Below are 16,036 nucleotides of genomic sequence, written 5' to 3'. Positions count from 1 at the left end.
TATGGCTGTCACTTCCGCTTCCGTTTCTAGGGGCGACGACATGACAACAATATGGCGGCTTCCGCCAAGTGAAAAAAGTTTATGACACCATTTTATTAATGATAACGCCATCAAAACAAATATAGCACGATGGCAACGTATATGCCGCCAATAGCGCGAAAGAAGAGGGTTCCAGAAAAGTACAAGTAGGTGTAGTAAAGATTATTTTACGGGTGTTACATCAGTATGCCAAGGCAAAAGCGGCGTTTATGATCATAATCATATGTTCACTCATACATGCCTTTGTCGTCCACCAATCAATCATTAATGAATAGTAACAGGTATCAATCAATACATGCACATTGCCAGTGGTACAACGTAGGAACAGGTATCAAAAGAAATAGGTTAAAGTGTGAATTGTACCCGTAGAACAATCTGATCAACAGTTGATCAAGTGTTGGCCAAGGCTATAGCCCTAGCTAGTAGAGGATAGGTAGGTGCGTTGGGGGTGCTAAGGCCTAAAATAAAGATATGTGTAGTTACTGAAGTGTTTTCATCAGAAGTGTTCATCTTTCCTTCATAAAGTATTTTATTTTATGTACATATCAATATAATTATAACTTTTAATTAGTTTTACACAAATGTCTTGGCCCCTGTCCAATTTATTTTCAGCAAATATATAAAACAAGTAACAAAATTGCATTTTGTATTGTGTATTATGGTGCATCATTATGTATAAGCATATGGCAGCCTGCCTTGTTTGGAGAGAACAGTAAATTAATATTTACGCAAATATCTTGCCCCGTCCTGTGTTTTTCCATCAAGTAACAGGAACAAAACAATTGTTCTTTTCAGATCCGACATATTTTCCGCCTGACACACATCCCTGTTATGTTTCTATTCCAGTCCTGACACCTTCAGGGTTGTGAGCCTTGATGCCGAGGATTTCCATCCAAAGTTTCAAGATGCAGTCATTAAACCTGTGTATGCCTCTGATCCAAGGCCAGCCAGGAAGTTATTGCCAGATATATCAATCAGAGAGACGAGAGCTCTACCCCACACAACTCCAGATTTCCGGGCTCATAATCCCCAACCTGTTAGCTGTGGCTTTTTGCGACATGACGCCAGATTGCTGAATGAACCTGTATGCACAGTGTTTACGAGGAGTACCTACCCAGACCAACACAACTGGTGGCCATCTCGGACAAGCTCTGACCCTCTCAACCAACCTGAATACACACGAGACACAACACAAAGAACAGATTTTCAGTTTGCAAAGGAAGCTGTTCCACTGGGCTCCACCCGTCACCTGGCTAATCCAAATAAGGAGCCTGCTTTAGGAACAGGTTAGTTTACCAAGATTGAGATCGGTGACAACTTGCTCCTCAGAGTTTTTTACTGATGAAACATGAATTTCCTTTTGCCAGCGTTGATATTTCCCTTTTGAGGTACCTGTTAAGAGACAAACATGTAAAAAGACAGCAAGTTATTTATATTTTAGTTATGTTAAATACTAAGTTTAGTAAAAAAAAGCTATATCCATGTGACATCATCACCAGTGAGCATCTTTAGTAGGGCTGGGATGGGTAACTCGGGTACTTGGGTAGGGTGGGTACTGAGAAGGACCTGGGTACCCACATGACTACCTAGCCTTGGTTAGTCATGTGAAATATTGTTTAATGACACAATTCATCCAGAACTATACACTAGAAGTCACTAATGTTTGCATTTCTTTCTGACTATGCACCCATTCGTTCTGACTTTTATATGTTTGAATAAAGATAAAACTTCAGTCAACTTCAGTGTATGCATGACCAGATCATTTTATATGTGTATCTAAATACATTTTGTCCAGGTCTACACGCAAACTATTCACAATTGGACATTTTGTACCTATTTCTTGAGACCTGCAGCTGGTACCAGTGGTAGGGTGGGGTAATAATGGGGTGGGTACCCGGGTAGTAAATTTGGACTCATCCCAGCCATAATCTTCAGCTTGTAGCAGGAGCTCAGTAAAACAAATATGCTTGTAAGCTGGTAATGCCAAGTTAATGATAAGGGACAAGTTAGTGGATTCAAACACAAAGTTTTGCACAACTCACACCCCTCAGGATTAATTCACTGAGTGCATAACAATGGCTAATATTACTGATTAATTGTGTGTTGATTGTTCATTTACAACTCAAATGCTGTTATTCAACTTTTATCATGCTCTTTCCAACAATTAGTTCCAGTGAACTTCCTTCGCTCTCGATCTGGTGACAAGAAACTGTACAAGGAAGGTATTTCATTTGAGCATCAGTATGACAGTCGGGGAGATCCAAACTACCCAATCAGGTCCAAGGTATGGTATATTATGTCATCCTTCATTGATAATTCATTCTTCCAAGTTTACATAGTAACAGTCTTCATTTGTTTGAACAGAGGTGTTCTCAGCAAACAGTTTATACCTCAATACCTGTTTATCCTCGGACTATTGACATTGAACCATCATTATTTAAGGATAGATTTTAATCTTGAAATATGCATTTGGTGCTGGGTAACCTTTTTTCTTTTCATTTTTTATGGTACAAACTGTGCTAATATCGCATTTGGATTTTCATTTTGTCAAAAAGCAGAAATAAGCATAATAAAATGCATTCATGCAGGGATGGATTTCTTGATGCAAGAGGACCTTAGACCATAGAATACTGTGTTAACTTAAGTATGATTATGATCACTATCAATATTTGATATTACGATTATCACATTACAGTAAACTATGTTTATTACGACAACGCTTATAACGAACTTACTGATATAACAAACTTATTTTTTAGTCCCGGACAATTGTTGTATATATGCTGTATATATGCTTACAACAAACTAAGGTTATTAGGAACTAAGATTAGTGGTCCCTTTGACTTCGTTATAACCGTAGTTTACAGTATTTATTAATAAAGTCAATAGAACCACTTTGATGTGTTCCAAATATTGTTTTAGCGCCATGGTGCATTTGTATGGGATCAAATGCGTCCTGACAAAGCTCAGCTGTTGCTAGACTACCACAAGAGTGTTGAAGCAAAGCATGCAGCAGAAGCACAGCAAGCCTTCACTCCTGTATCACCAGGTGTTGCTGCAGCTGTGTCATTACCCCCAGATTCATGCCTGCCACAGCCCCAACCAGACGTGATGTCTCCCCCTGCAGCGATGTCACCCCCTGTAGAAAGGTACCCCCCAACAGCGATGTTTCCCCCTGAAGTCCAGCCAGCACCAGCCAATCTTGAAATGCCCACAAGCATCCCACAACCCCCTGCAAACCCAATATCACCTCCTCACTGGCCACTTCCTGTAGGTCAAAGTTCATTTCCTCCACCACAGATATCCCCCCAGAACCAGGTACCTGCTAGGGGGGGTGGACATGCTGATCTGGAACAGGAGGAGTACTTTGTGCAGGATGTTGGTACCTCCACAGCACATGATGGAGTTCTGTAGTATTCTGTCCGAAAATATCCGTTTTCTTTACGGTCTGTGCTGTGCTGCATCTGTTACATCTACACATTAAATGTAACAACGTGCACTTCTCTGCAGTTACATCCTTTACAGCATTACGATGTCATTTTATCCTTCAGTATTTTACCAGTATTCACAGAAGTGGACCTTAGAAAGCCAAAGTTTTTTGTTTTCACTGAATGAAATGCTACTGTTAATGTATTATCGTTGTTATTGTGATATTAGAATGATTCCTTCCACAAAGTGTCAGTAGTATTATCCTTCTCATATCAAACAATGTACATTTTGCTCAATATGCTCAAGAAAAAAAGATATATTTTTTTAGGGTCACTTTTCACATATCTATGGCCATTTTTGTATTTGTTGGATCACAGATTTTTTTGGTCAAAGTCGGAGGAGGGAATAAAAAGATTTGAAAAAAGCTGACATCATGCCATGTTGATTAAGTCTGGCACTGAACGATTTTGAGAAAACAATAATGTCAAATTGAGCATGATAAGTTTTATAGATGATTTTTTTTACACACTGAGTAATCTCAAAATAAGTGTGCATGTATGATGTGTCAGCAGGCAAAAAATAAGTGTAAATTTGGATTATAAATATTTTCCAATTTTGAAGAAAAAAGGGTCAGCGGATCCGTGATCCAAGGAATAAAAGAACAATGGCTCAAGCAGATGAAGTTTATTCAACAAGTAAGGATGGATGAATTACCTCTGAATTACCAAATACTGAAATGTTATGTTATTAATGGTCGCTGTCCTAACCTGACAGGTCAAATAAACTTTTATAGTTGTTACCACTAAATATGGTACTCAACTTTTGATAGGGATACTGAAACGTATGCCTTGGCAAAATAAGATCCAATTAAGAAGTAATCAGTTTCATGTGTCTTAGAGAAATGTCAGTATCCCTTTCAAGATATGAAAAGTATGTATAATAAAGTGATGTATAAACGACTGCAATATGTGGCAATATCTTGAGTTATAAAATGTAAGATTTACTGATTGGTACATGTTAGATCAAGTTCGAGTAACATTATCCAACTGCTATTTTTAATGTGTGCTTTACTCTGGGAGTATTTTAGGCCACACTTTTTTAATTTTATGTTTCAAAGTCGGTCGGAATAAAATAATTAAAATAAATGTCAATTATTTGTTTATTTATTCATATGAAAGTGATTCTGCTGAAGATTTAAACTGCAGGTGGCCTCTTCAATCACTGATAGTAGACATGGAATTCGGTAAAGATATAACATTTTATATTTTTTACTCATCCTGCAATAACTCCTTATGCATTTACTGCTTACCTAAGGACAGCGCCTTGTGATGTTTTGGGTGAAGAGAAAAGTTGTTTCGCTCTCAGATCCCACTTTTATATGGACCATCGCCACTGTCATGTGACCTTGATTCAATTCAGTGTTGGCCTTTCTGGAGAAATCGTAAGATGACCAAGGTCCAGGAACTACTTGGCTCTTTTAGGCTTGAGGACAAGAAGGCCAAATTCCGCCCCCCTGCTTGGGATTTGAATGTGGTACTTCAGGGTTTATGAGCCCCCCCCCCACTTCAACCCCTAAACACATCCTAATGTCATGACCTCACCAAGAAAATATAAATTTCTATTGGCTTTAGCTTTTACACGCACTTGACATCACCAGTCTCCGGTTTGAGCTTGGTACATAGGGTGTGCTACATCTTGTGTTGTGCTGGCATTTTATAGCGAAATCTCAATGTCCAGGCCAACCCGATCGTTCCTTCACTATTCCACCAATTGAGCTCTCCAAAGAGGGATCTGAGAGTGAAACAACTTTTTTTTTTTCACCTAAGACCATAGCTAAGCGCTGTCCATTATTGTTGTAAGGTAAGCAGTAAATTAAAGAGTAATGCAGGATAAGTATACAAATGTAAAAAATATTTCAATTTTACTAAAGTGTATAAGCGGGTCTAAATTACTAGCAGGAGACATAATAATGTTTAATTTTTTCCTCAGACGGGCTGCTTTTCAGTAGGGGTGATGGGGCCCGTGAAACAAAAAATATAAAATGTGTGGCCTTATCATTTAAATGGCATCATGTGATGGTTCTCTAATTAATTGAGTTCATCAGTTTTATATGTGTGTGTGTGTGTGTGTGTGTGTGTATTATAGTATATTTACATCACAGATTACTAGTTCATTATACATAGACATCTGTCTCAGGAAGATGCTTCTGTAAAGATTTAATAAATCAAAGTTATATTCATAATTTCTGTCAGACGGGATTCATGTCTGTTTGTAATATATTTACATTATATAGATATTTTTATTAAAACATATTTACCACACACAAACAGAACAATTCTTCATATTGTACTGACCATATAATAATTACTTCACTGTTAATGGTTTTACAAAAAATGTGTTGATTTGGTTGTGTCTTGATCTTTGAAATAAAGTCTGATTTGAGCCACGTTTTCATACAAGGACCAGGTGTGTGAAGTCCTCTCTGTATGTACTGATCGTACATCATGTCTGAATTTGTAAGGGTGACGTATATGGATGAACAACTTCTTTATTACAATTTGGAGCAATGTTTCGGGGTAGATTCACTGATATCAAGCAAGTGATGTTCAGAGCATGGTTGACAAGCATATATACAGGTATGAGCAGTGTGTAGATGGGGTAGATTCACTGATATCAAGCAAGTGATGTTCACAGCATGGTTGACAAGCATTATACAGGTATGAGCTGTGTAGATGGGGTAGATTCACTGATATCAAGCAAGTGATGTTCACAGCATGGTTGACAAGCATTATACAGGTATGAGCAGTGTGTAGATGGGGTAGATTCACTGATATCAAGCAAGTGATGTTCCGAGCATGGTTGACAAGCATTATACAGGTATGAGCAGTGTGTAGATGGGGTAGATTCACTGATATCAAGCAAGTGATGTTCAGAGCATGGTTGACAAGCATATATACAGGTATGAGCAGTGTGTAGATGGGGTAGATTCACTGATATCAAGCAAGTGATGTTCACAGCATGGTTGACAAGCATTATACAGGTATGAGCAGTGTGTAGATGGGGTAGATTCACTGATATCAAGCAAGTGATGTTCAGAGCATGGTTGACAAGCATTATACAGGTATGAGCAGTGTGTAGATGGGGTAGATTTACTGATATCAAGCAAGTGATGTTCAGAGCATGGTTCACAAGCATATATACAGGTATGAGCAGTGTGTAGATGGGGATGTAGGTACACTGGAGTGGAGGAGCCTGTTGTGTTGGTTGGTTGGTTTGTTTATTGTTTAACGCCGCACTCAGCAACATTCCAGCTATATTACGGCGGTCTGTAAATAATCGAGTCTGGAACAGACAATCCAGTGATTGACATCATGAGCATCGATCCACGCAGTTGGGATACGATGACATGCATCAACCAAGTCAGCGAGCCTGACCACCCGATCCCATTAGTCGCCTTTTACGACAAGCATAGTCGCCTTTTACGGCAAGCATGGGTTGCTGAAGATCTATTCTACCCCGGATCTTCACGGGTCGCCTGTTATGTACACAGAGAAGGGTGATATAAGTAAACATCCTAACAGGTGAAGGCAGTAGTATAAATATAAGGATTATGACTGAATAGGGTCTTTGTTGGTATGTAGAGGGTATGTAATAGCCTTGCAAAGCCCTGCTGTTACATACCCCCTGCATACAATCAACTTATCATATCCCAAATCAGTCATAATCCTTTTGTTAGATCTTACACCGAAATGTCACTCCAAATTGTAATAAAGAAGTTGTTCATTCATATATCTTTTCCTTACTTCGACTCTAAGGTCTAAATGCCTCAAAGAAGTTGTCATGTCTGAATGTTTTACAATGTCTCGACCCAAATGAAGTCTGTACCTGTCACTTCTGTGGCCCTGAGGAACAGCGCCAGTGTTGTTTGTTGACTGTTGACCTGATTGTTTATACATTATTGTTAAGATATGTATACCTACTGTATTTACTTGTGTATCATGCGCACTTGAGTAAAATGCATCACTCATTCTTGGTTAAATTTAGGGAAAATTACGATATCGTCGCTTCTATGAAGTTGAAAACTACATAATTACGCTTCAGATAAACAAACAGGAGATAACAATTTTTGTCAATGAACATGTGACATTTGCAATAAAACACCACTTGACGTGATGATTTACAATTTCATTTTTATTTCCTGTTATGCTGTTATTGACATGGTATTTCTGGTGTTACACTATCATGTGTGCAATATACACAAGAAAATATGGTATTATGTGTATTAAATGTGAAACTAAGAGCCATGGTAGAGTCTTGACAGATTCGTCGATATTTGGCATACTATCTGGTTCTTAACTATTGGATGTGCACAAAAGTAATATAGAATTGTAATACGCACCACGTGAACACTGAAGGTTAACAAACCCCCAGTAAAAGATGCCCAGAACTTAGATACCAAGAACCTAGAAAATAAATAATCTAAAAACAGGAAGAAGCGATTGATTACATGTCATTGTCAGGATGTCGTATGATATTCGCATGGTTAAATTCTCCCTTTTTCAGTCACCTATCCTGGCATATGACTGTCAAATTAATATCATTTATTAATAATTAAACAATTACCAATCAATAAATCACGAAGATGTGTAATATGTAAACAATCATTGAAAAGTGTCTTTAGTTACTGTAAAACTAGATAAATATATCTGTCAATTTGTAATATTTTAGCTAATCAACAGCATCAAAGTTTTTGTGATAATACACTGTATTTTATAAAGGAAGTGACTTCCTGATCAGTTGGTCATGTGTGTGTTAGTTACAGGTGTACCTTAATGTATCATGTGCATATCAATGTACTCTTTCTGCTGAAACACAACCATAATAACAGTACAATTGTTTAGCATTTTGTAACAAAATGTATATATTGTTATAAACATTTAAACAATCAATATATTTCCTTGAATTGATGTTCTTGTCCCAGGAACTGTTCGCCAAATATCAATATTACCAAGTCTATCAAATAAAGGATTCCTCAGATACCGGTTGTGTTTTCTTCACAAGACAATGGTATTTCTTCTTCACAAGACAGTGATATTTCATACAGAAGTGTGCATTTATTCATCATCAGTGTTATGTACACACACACACACGCACGCACGCACGCACACACACACACACACACACACACACACACACACACACACACACCAACACACACACAGAGAGAGAGAGAGAGAGAGAGAGAGAGAGAGAGAGAGAGAGAGATTGCTGACAAAGATATGCAAGAATGCTGGTTTTACTCCAGCCCTGACATACACATGGAGCTCCAATGTCCCGGGCTGACAGACATGCACGAATGCTGGTTTTACTCCAGCCTTGACATACACATGGAGCTCTAATGTCCAGGGCTGACAGACATGCAAGAATGCTGGTTTTACTCCAGCCTTGACATACACATGGAGCTCCAATGTCCCGGGCTGACAGACATGCAAGAATGCATCACATCCTCGTGCCATTGTGTTCTTGTGTCAACATGTCCGGGTGCCATTACGTCCTTGTGCTATTGTGTTCTCATATCATCATTGTCCTTCAGTCATTATGTCCTGGGCACCTATATGCAAAGCAAAGCAAAGCAAAAGCTACTTACTCGATATGTCCATTTTTCTCTCATAACTTCGATTATATTTTCGTAATTTGAACTATTTTTCAGTATTTATTTTTTTGCATACTTACAATTTGGAAATACAATGCGCACCATCAATGTAAACAGCCTTCAGATGTTTTTCTTTATCCAATTTCATCACCAAAGTGAAGATCCGGGGTAGAATAGGTCTTCAGCAACCCATGCTGGCCGGAGAAGGCGACTATGCTTGGCGTAAGCGGCGACTAAAGGGATTGGGTGGTCAGGCTCGCTTACTTGGCTGATGCAGGTCATCGATCCCAATTGCGTGGATCGATGCCCATGATATAAATCAGACTCGATTATATACAGACCACCGTCATATAGCTGTAATATTGCTGAGTGCGGCGTAAAACCAAAACCAAAACCAAAACCAAAGTTATGTCCAAAAACAGACTATACTAAATCAATCCTAGCATGGAATATTCGTTATTTGTAGAAATCATGTAACTTCTTCAACAGTTTTACTTTATTGGACCGAACATGCTTTATTTTCAATGGTGCAGAAAGAGTTCCGCTGTGCACTCTAAACAAGTTAATACACATTGTGTATAGACATTAAAACTTTAATACATTAATAAGCAAATGATTTCGTTTTTGTACTTTTACAAAATTGAAACTTGTTATTTAGTAACATTTCAATAACTCTTGTTTTGATAAAGCACTAGCACTTGTTCCGAAAATCCACAAGAAAGGAAAAGATGTTGAAATTCTGTTTGATATTTGTTAGAAAACAATTTAATAATAAGAATGACCAGAAAAATAGTAGAAAAAATAGATAATGCAACCAAAGGGATAACATTAGGCTTTCTTACCTGACGATAACATAAAGAGTCATGTTAAGTATCTTTCTTTACTGAACCTAAAAGTTGGGACTCCTCTGATTGTCATCTTCTGAATATTAAGGCCGATATTGCAAGGATGTAAACTGCCGGGGAAGGGAAAATACCGACTCATGTCTGATGGGGGCTCAAAATGAAACAAACGAGAAATAGTTATTCATGATGTATTTGATACAGATATCAAAGTTGTGTTTTGGACCTTACGAATGCAGAGTTTATGCGACTATTTTGAGCCGAGTAAAGATTTGAAAACGTTTGTAATCCTTTGTTATCAAGTCCTATTTACAACGGTATATTTTCTTTTGCCCGGCACTTTCGATAAACCCGACCTCTAAGTTGCCTGTTTCAAAATTGATCATGTCAGTTTTGTCTGTTTCATGTTTCACACGATGCGTGCACACATAAATTACTGATTGCAACATCACCTCTCCCTTACCACAACTATAGTTAAACAAATACTCCAGACAGCACCGATACGCATTGATACGCATCCTGATTAAGAAATGTCTAGATAATCGAAACATATCTATAAATTATGAATATATGAAACGTTCCCGGCATTTATGGCGCCGAAGAAGGGTTTTCAAAATGAATGGGTCCATGTATTGGGCGCGCAGGTTCATTGGAAGAGCAATGCCTCAGCATCATCCTCATTCCACAGTCGAACACATCAACCAAGGACACTACATCGTCGTGTCGGTGATAGGCTTGTCCTGGGGGATGATGGGGCCTGGCTTCCAGTCGTTATCGTTGATGACAACAACAGTGGAGGTATCAGTGTCAACGACGCTGCGGGATGTAACCAGGAACACTCTGTAATGCATGAATATGCAGTTGTTTAATATCACAGCTGTTTCCTGTAAACGAAGAAGCAAATGTGATCGCTAACCTTTTGCATGTATCTCAATGGCTAAATGCACTGCCTGTGTAAGCCACCCGTGAAGATCCGGGTCAGAATAGGTCTTCAGCAACCCATACATGCCGTAAAAGGCGACTACACTTGTCGTAAGAGGCGACGAACGGGATCATTGGATTGTCTGGTCCAGACTTGATTATTTACATACAAACATCATATAGATGGATTATTGCTGGATGTGGCGTTAAAGAACAAACAAACAAACAAACAAAGCTTCTGTAAGCGAAATGACCAGTCATACTAACCATTCTTCCATCTACTTTTGATACCAAATGTACTTAAATTGTACACGTCAATACAACATGAGTACAACCCATTAGTGAAGTATAAACATACGAAATACAGTAAACAAATAGGGAGATCATCATATGGACGTCCTGAATTTTCAATACCCACGCATGCACACACTACCCGTGAAGATCCATGCTTGCCGTAAAAGGCGACTATGCTTGTCGTAAGAGGCGACTAACGGTTTCGGATGGTCAGGCTTGCTGACTTGGTTGATGCATGTCATCGTTTCCCAATTACGTAGATCGATGCTCATGATGTCAATAACAAGTGCGGCGTTTAACAACAAAACATGCACTCACACTATGATAACTGCAGACAACAGTTGGAATCCCGCACAGACGAAAAAGGCGAAGCCACGCAGTATCTTCACAGTGGCATCATACATCTCGTTGAAAGCTGTTATGCCTATAGTTGATGAGATGATGTTCACAAGTCCGATGCCGGCAAACAGGGACCCTGGCAAATAACGTTCAACATTGTTCTGCATGTACGTGCATTTGGGAAAGGCAATCAACTGCTGAACAAAGGAACTAATTTAGGATAAATGTTTTGAAATGCTTTACCTGAATGTCGATTCGTTTACAGTTTCTTTCCCTTCCACTAATCGGTGCACATTGTGAAACTGTACACTTGCTTCTAATTCTCCTTGTATATAGTAACCATTTTCTGTTTCCGTTTGCTGGGTTACTGTTACAGACATTCAAAGCTGCATTGTGGAAGTAAGCACGATGAATAGGGCCTACACAGGTTGGCTATAAGATCAGGGTAGTTGTGAAACGTATAGTTTTGTTTCATGCCGTCATCACCATATTTGGATAATAATGTTAAATCCCAAATTACCTGTATCTGAAATTGTAATGATCTAGAATAGGAAAAAGGTTTTCTTTCTATTTGAATAAGTTACACTGCTGGCAATTTCGTGAACACCTGGTATCATCACTATTTGATACTGATTGATAAACACACGTGTTTATTATCAGTATATTTCGGCCTGTGGTCCAGATTACGATTGTATGAACAGAATATAGTAGCAGTCACATGACTGACAGGACAGATGCTAAACTAACAACTCTTAGAACATGCTTTGACTTAATAGTATTTACATCATCTCAGGGAAGTGGTAATAGTCGGAATCGTACAATCGACTTTTGTTTGGCAGAGATTTCTTATGAATATGGAAACGATTTTGTCGCTTTTATTTATAATTATGACAGAGTCGGAATCGTAAAATGGACTCTAATAACTATCGAAAGGGCTTCGCTGTTTCTTTGAAATGTGATTGCCACAACAAATGTGATTGTCAACTTTATTATCACCGTAGGCCATTCAAAACATCACATTATGGATGGACAGCGCTTATTACAAATTAGTTCTAATTTATCTCTATGATTCCATTTGTCCATTGAAAATCACCAATCAGCGCTAATCAACTGTTGGCTTCCATTGTTAAGTTCCCACCTTTGTTACCTTATTACTTATGTACACTCTCTGCATCCTGGCATTCATTCACCCGATGAAGGGGTAAGTATATACTCTGAATCTTTGCGTTCCTCAGAATGAAGGAGTTGGCAACTGAACTAAATGCCATTCAAAGACATGATAAATCTATCTTTATCCTCACCCTGCATTTCAGCAGGAGCCATCCGCGACATGATAGCCCTCAGTGCTGGCAACAAAGGGGCTGCAAGACCATTGGGCAGAACAACTACAACAAACAATAGTCTTAAAACATAAGCAAAGATTAATTAATGTCCACATGTACTTTTCGTTCTGAATATGTAGAACGGTATATCAATGACAATGTTTGCGTTAGGTTATGGTTATCTTCTGCGATGATGACTTACACGAGAAAAGCAAGACGTCTGTGTTGGCCAGGCCGTGTAGGACATAGGCTCCTGCCTGTATGATAGATGTAATGATACATATTCCTGGATCGGAGGTGCACAGATGGAGGAGTTTGATGACTGGAATCCCTAGAAATTGTTTTGTAAGGGACAATGCCATATTGAAATAGCCGATGAGCTCTGGGCCCCAACAGAAAGGCAGGTTTAGTTGGAAAAGATATTCTACAACATACAAACCACCCTGACTGAAATATAATATAAAATATGATGCTAGTGAGAGCCAGAAAAGGCTTCTCTTTGGTCCAAAATCTTTTGAAAAGTAGAATCCAAAGACATTTTTCACTGCTTTCACTGGAGTTGGGTATTGAGATTTTCTATCTGTTTTGATTGTTTCAGGGAGAAGAACAACGACAAGGACTAGAGAGAGAAGCATTAGCGAGGCAGTAGTTACAGAGGGGTAGAGATAACCTAGGTCTTTGATGAAGTATCCAGTTATGACCTGAGAAGCTGCAGAAGCTAGGTAGGTGGTGAAGTCTATCACAGCGATCCCTACTGTCCGTGAGTTCTTAGGTGGTGTGTTGTCAGCCGTGTATACATAACTAGCTAGAATCACACCATTGTATCCCCCTGAAATGCCCTCAAACACCTCGCCAATGTAAAGGTATCTCAGATCAAGATTCCAGTAAATAACAACTGTCAACAACCAAAACTTCAGAACCTCTCCAACTAAAGGTACTATAAAGAGAAAACGTCGACCAAGAAAATCAGAATATGCTCCTAGGAACATACAGCTGATTACTGCTCCGGAGCTTCCAATAGCTGTCAGTATTGTTTGACAGTTCGAAGTATTTTCTTGAACCTTTTCCTGTAACATATAACTTGGATCCGACACATTGAGGTAACACTTGGATTTTTGGTTAGGATAGTTGGCAGATCCTGTGCTGTTATTGAACTCTTCATCGGAGTACCTCTTGTAAAGATATTGTGTTATCAGTGGATTGCGGATATTGATTGCCAAATGGAAAACAAGAAACACAACGTTAGCCTTGAGTAGATTTCCCAGTTTTGACTTGTCTTCTTTTCCCTTGTTTTCAAGTAGCGGTGTAGACTCCATGTTCGTCCAGTATCATGCAACAAGTTGATTGTGACCAACCTTCGATCACATGTTCAGAGCAAATGATTTGTAGGCTATTGCCGTGTTTCGTGTCCAGTGTACATGGTTACCCTGATTAACGTAGTATGTGGTATCATGTGACACACAATAGCACAGTTTACGGAGATAATCAGTTGGTTGATGACTGCGTGATCCAACATCTTTCGGGATATGGCAGTGTAAACAAAACGGAGGTTTATTGTGGTATTATTAATTGTTTTTCTTTTAATATTATTGAAACAGTATTACTAATAATTTTGGATGGAAAGGTAATTTAATTAAATTTTTCAGTTACATTGTGGACAATCTAGTTGTGTGGATGTGTGATATGACACTGATTATGGATACTCGAACTACCTCTTGTGACCTTCCGATAAATATATTCCTGATTAACATGTGTGGGTAACGTGTTGCTGGCATTTATGATGAACTAAACCGAAGCATGAATGGTCTACACTTGGTGATATGCATTGTTGTATTGGAATGTGTCCTGAATATATATTGAAAAACATGAGTACACTTGCTGCATGTTGGTCAGGTGTTAAGCTAAAATACTTTATATTTTGTTTTGATGTTCAATTAAGAACATATTCAATTGCAGACGAAATGAGTGAAACAAATGGGATTGTCATGCGTATAATATGACATTTGTGTCTTTTATCTTTAATGAAAGTGGAAAGAGTGTTGTAACACCATATGTGATATGATGCATACTTTAATGTATTCCATATACTCAAAGCAAAAGTTGTTGTAACAAAATAATAACAAAGACAATTGACCAAAACACCTTTTACCGCCGTGGATGGAACACTGTCTGAGGGTAAAGTGACGCGCAACAGTCCCTCATTCCAAGTAGAAATAAACCATGTTACACAAAGAGGTTCACACTGTCAGTTGTGACCGTGTCCACGCTGTGCACGGATGGGCTGATATTGGGGGCCACTGAACTTTCGAGAAAGGCCCGGTGCGTGGCATTCCATATCATTTGATTGTTTGGTTTGTTTACAGGCCGCTGTCAAATGACTGGAGTGCTGCTGTGCGGGATCAGGTTGTTAATACTTATTTTTTAAATGCAACTTGTGCGAATCTATGGCTAGACGCCTACTAAGTATATTCCAATGTACAATTTCTTATGTGCTAAAAAACAGGTCAATGTTGAAAACTTATACGGTGGTATCAATATGGCAATTACAACCACAACCACTAAATTTTCTTCGAAATATTTCAAATGTAAACCAAATCCACAACCTGGTAAATGTTATATTCCAGTTTGTATAGAGTATTTTAAAACTGTTTTTCAAAATGATTTTCAGTGTGAAAAAGAACACGAATTCTGTTCTATGTCTAGGACTCACCAATAAAATTCCTTAAGCATGCACCTTACATTGTCTTGAAATGCTTACATTTTTATTTAACATTATTTTATCTACAGGTATTCATTCTATAGGAAGGCCTTTATCTGTAATTGTTCATATTCAGAAAAGAGCAGTCGAGATGAACCATGTAATTTTAGACAAATACTATTGTTAGAAATATGGGGCAAAATATTCGCTGCGATTTTATGCTGATTTTATGGACGAAAACAAGAACATTTTGTTATGTTTGGCAATGTTAAAGGTAATATTTTTCCCATACTCAAAAACATGCACAGTGATTTTAAATCCTGTTTATCTTTAGACGTATGACAGTCACAGGTTTTATGTGGTGCGTCAAGGACACCAATTATGACCTTTTCTTTTCTTATTTGTTGTATAAGATATAAAATAATTCTTGAATGCAGATAACCAAATATTTATACAATATTATATACTAGAATTATGTTTTCTACCTTTGTGCTGATTA

At 38.2% G+C, this 16,036-nt stretch overlaps 2 protein-coding genes across 2 annotated transcripts; one reads left to right on the top strand and one right to left on the bottom strand.

Annotated features, from left to right (window-relative positions):
- The first annotated feature begins 58 nt into the window (after nt 1–58).
- Nucleotides 59–6,192, top strand: LOC139443384 (uncharacterized). Its single transcript, XM_071224373.1, has 4 exons — nt 59–185; nt 886–1,325; nt 2,208–2,323; nt 2,962–6,192. The coding sequence occupies exons 1-4, from the start codon at nt 130–132 to the stop codon at nt 3,451–3,453; spliced, it is 1,104 nt and encodes a 367-aa protein (XP_071080474.1). The 5' UTR covers nt 59–129; the 3' UTR covers nt 3,454–6,192.
- A 4,481-nt stretch (nt 6,193–10,673) lies between these two features.
- On the bottom strand, nt 10,674–14,155 carry LOC139443383 (lysosomal proton-coupled steroid conjugate and bile acid symporter SLC46A3-like). The gene is made up of 4 exons (XM_071224372.1): nt 13,042–14,155; nt 12,819–12,902; nt 11,497–11,653; nt 10,674–10,803 (listed from the first exon to the last, which is right to left on the bottom strand). Exons 1-4 carry the CDS (start codon nt 14,153–14,155, stop codon nt 10,674–10,676), a joined length of 1,485 nt encoding a protein of 494 aa, XP_071080473.1.
- Nucleotides 14,156–16,036: the final 1,881 nt, after the last annotated feature.

The sequence above is a fragment of the Haliotis cracherodii genome, unplaced genomic scaffold (assembly GCF_022045235.1).
Source record: "Haliotis cracherodii isolate W230 unplaced genomic scaffold, xgHalCrac1.p SCAF_5, whole genome shotgun sequence".
NCBI lineage: Eukaryota > Metazoa > Mollusca > Gastropoda > Lepetellida > Haliotidae > Haliotis > Haliotis cracherodii.
The sequence above is the reverse complement of the archived record's forward strand: the minus strand, read 5'-3'. Positions and strand labels throughout refer to the sequence as shown.

Excerpts from the sequence above, each read along its gene's own strand:
- LOC139443384 (XM_071224373.1), top strand. The coding sequence starts at position 130 with ATGGCAACGTATATGCCGCCAATAGCGCGAAAGAAGAGGGTTCCAGAA. Across the intron at positions 1,326-2,207 it reads GGAGCCTGCTTTAGGAACAG|TTCCAGTGAACTTCCTTCGC; the intron begins GTTAGTTTACCA and ends TCCAACAATTAG. Across the intron at positions 2,324-2,961 it reads ACTACCCAATCAGGTCCAAG|CGCCATGGTGCATTTGTATG; the intron begins GTATGGTATATT and ends ATATTGTTTTAG.
- LOC139443383 (XM_071224372.1), bottom strand. The coding sequence starts at position 14,155 with ATGGAGTCTACACCGCTACTTGAAAACAAGGGAAAAGAAGACAAGTCA. Across the intron at positions 11,654-12,818 it reads GGCTCCTGCTGAAATGCAGG|GGTCCCTGTTTGCCGGCATC; the intron begins GTGAGGATAAAG and ends GTTATTTGCCAG. Across the intron at positions 10,804-11,496 it reads TTGTCTGCAGTTATCATAGT|AGTGTTCCTGGTTACATCCC; the intron begins GTGAGTGCATGT and ends CATGCATTACAG.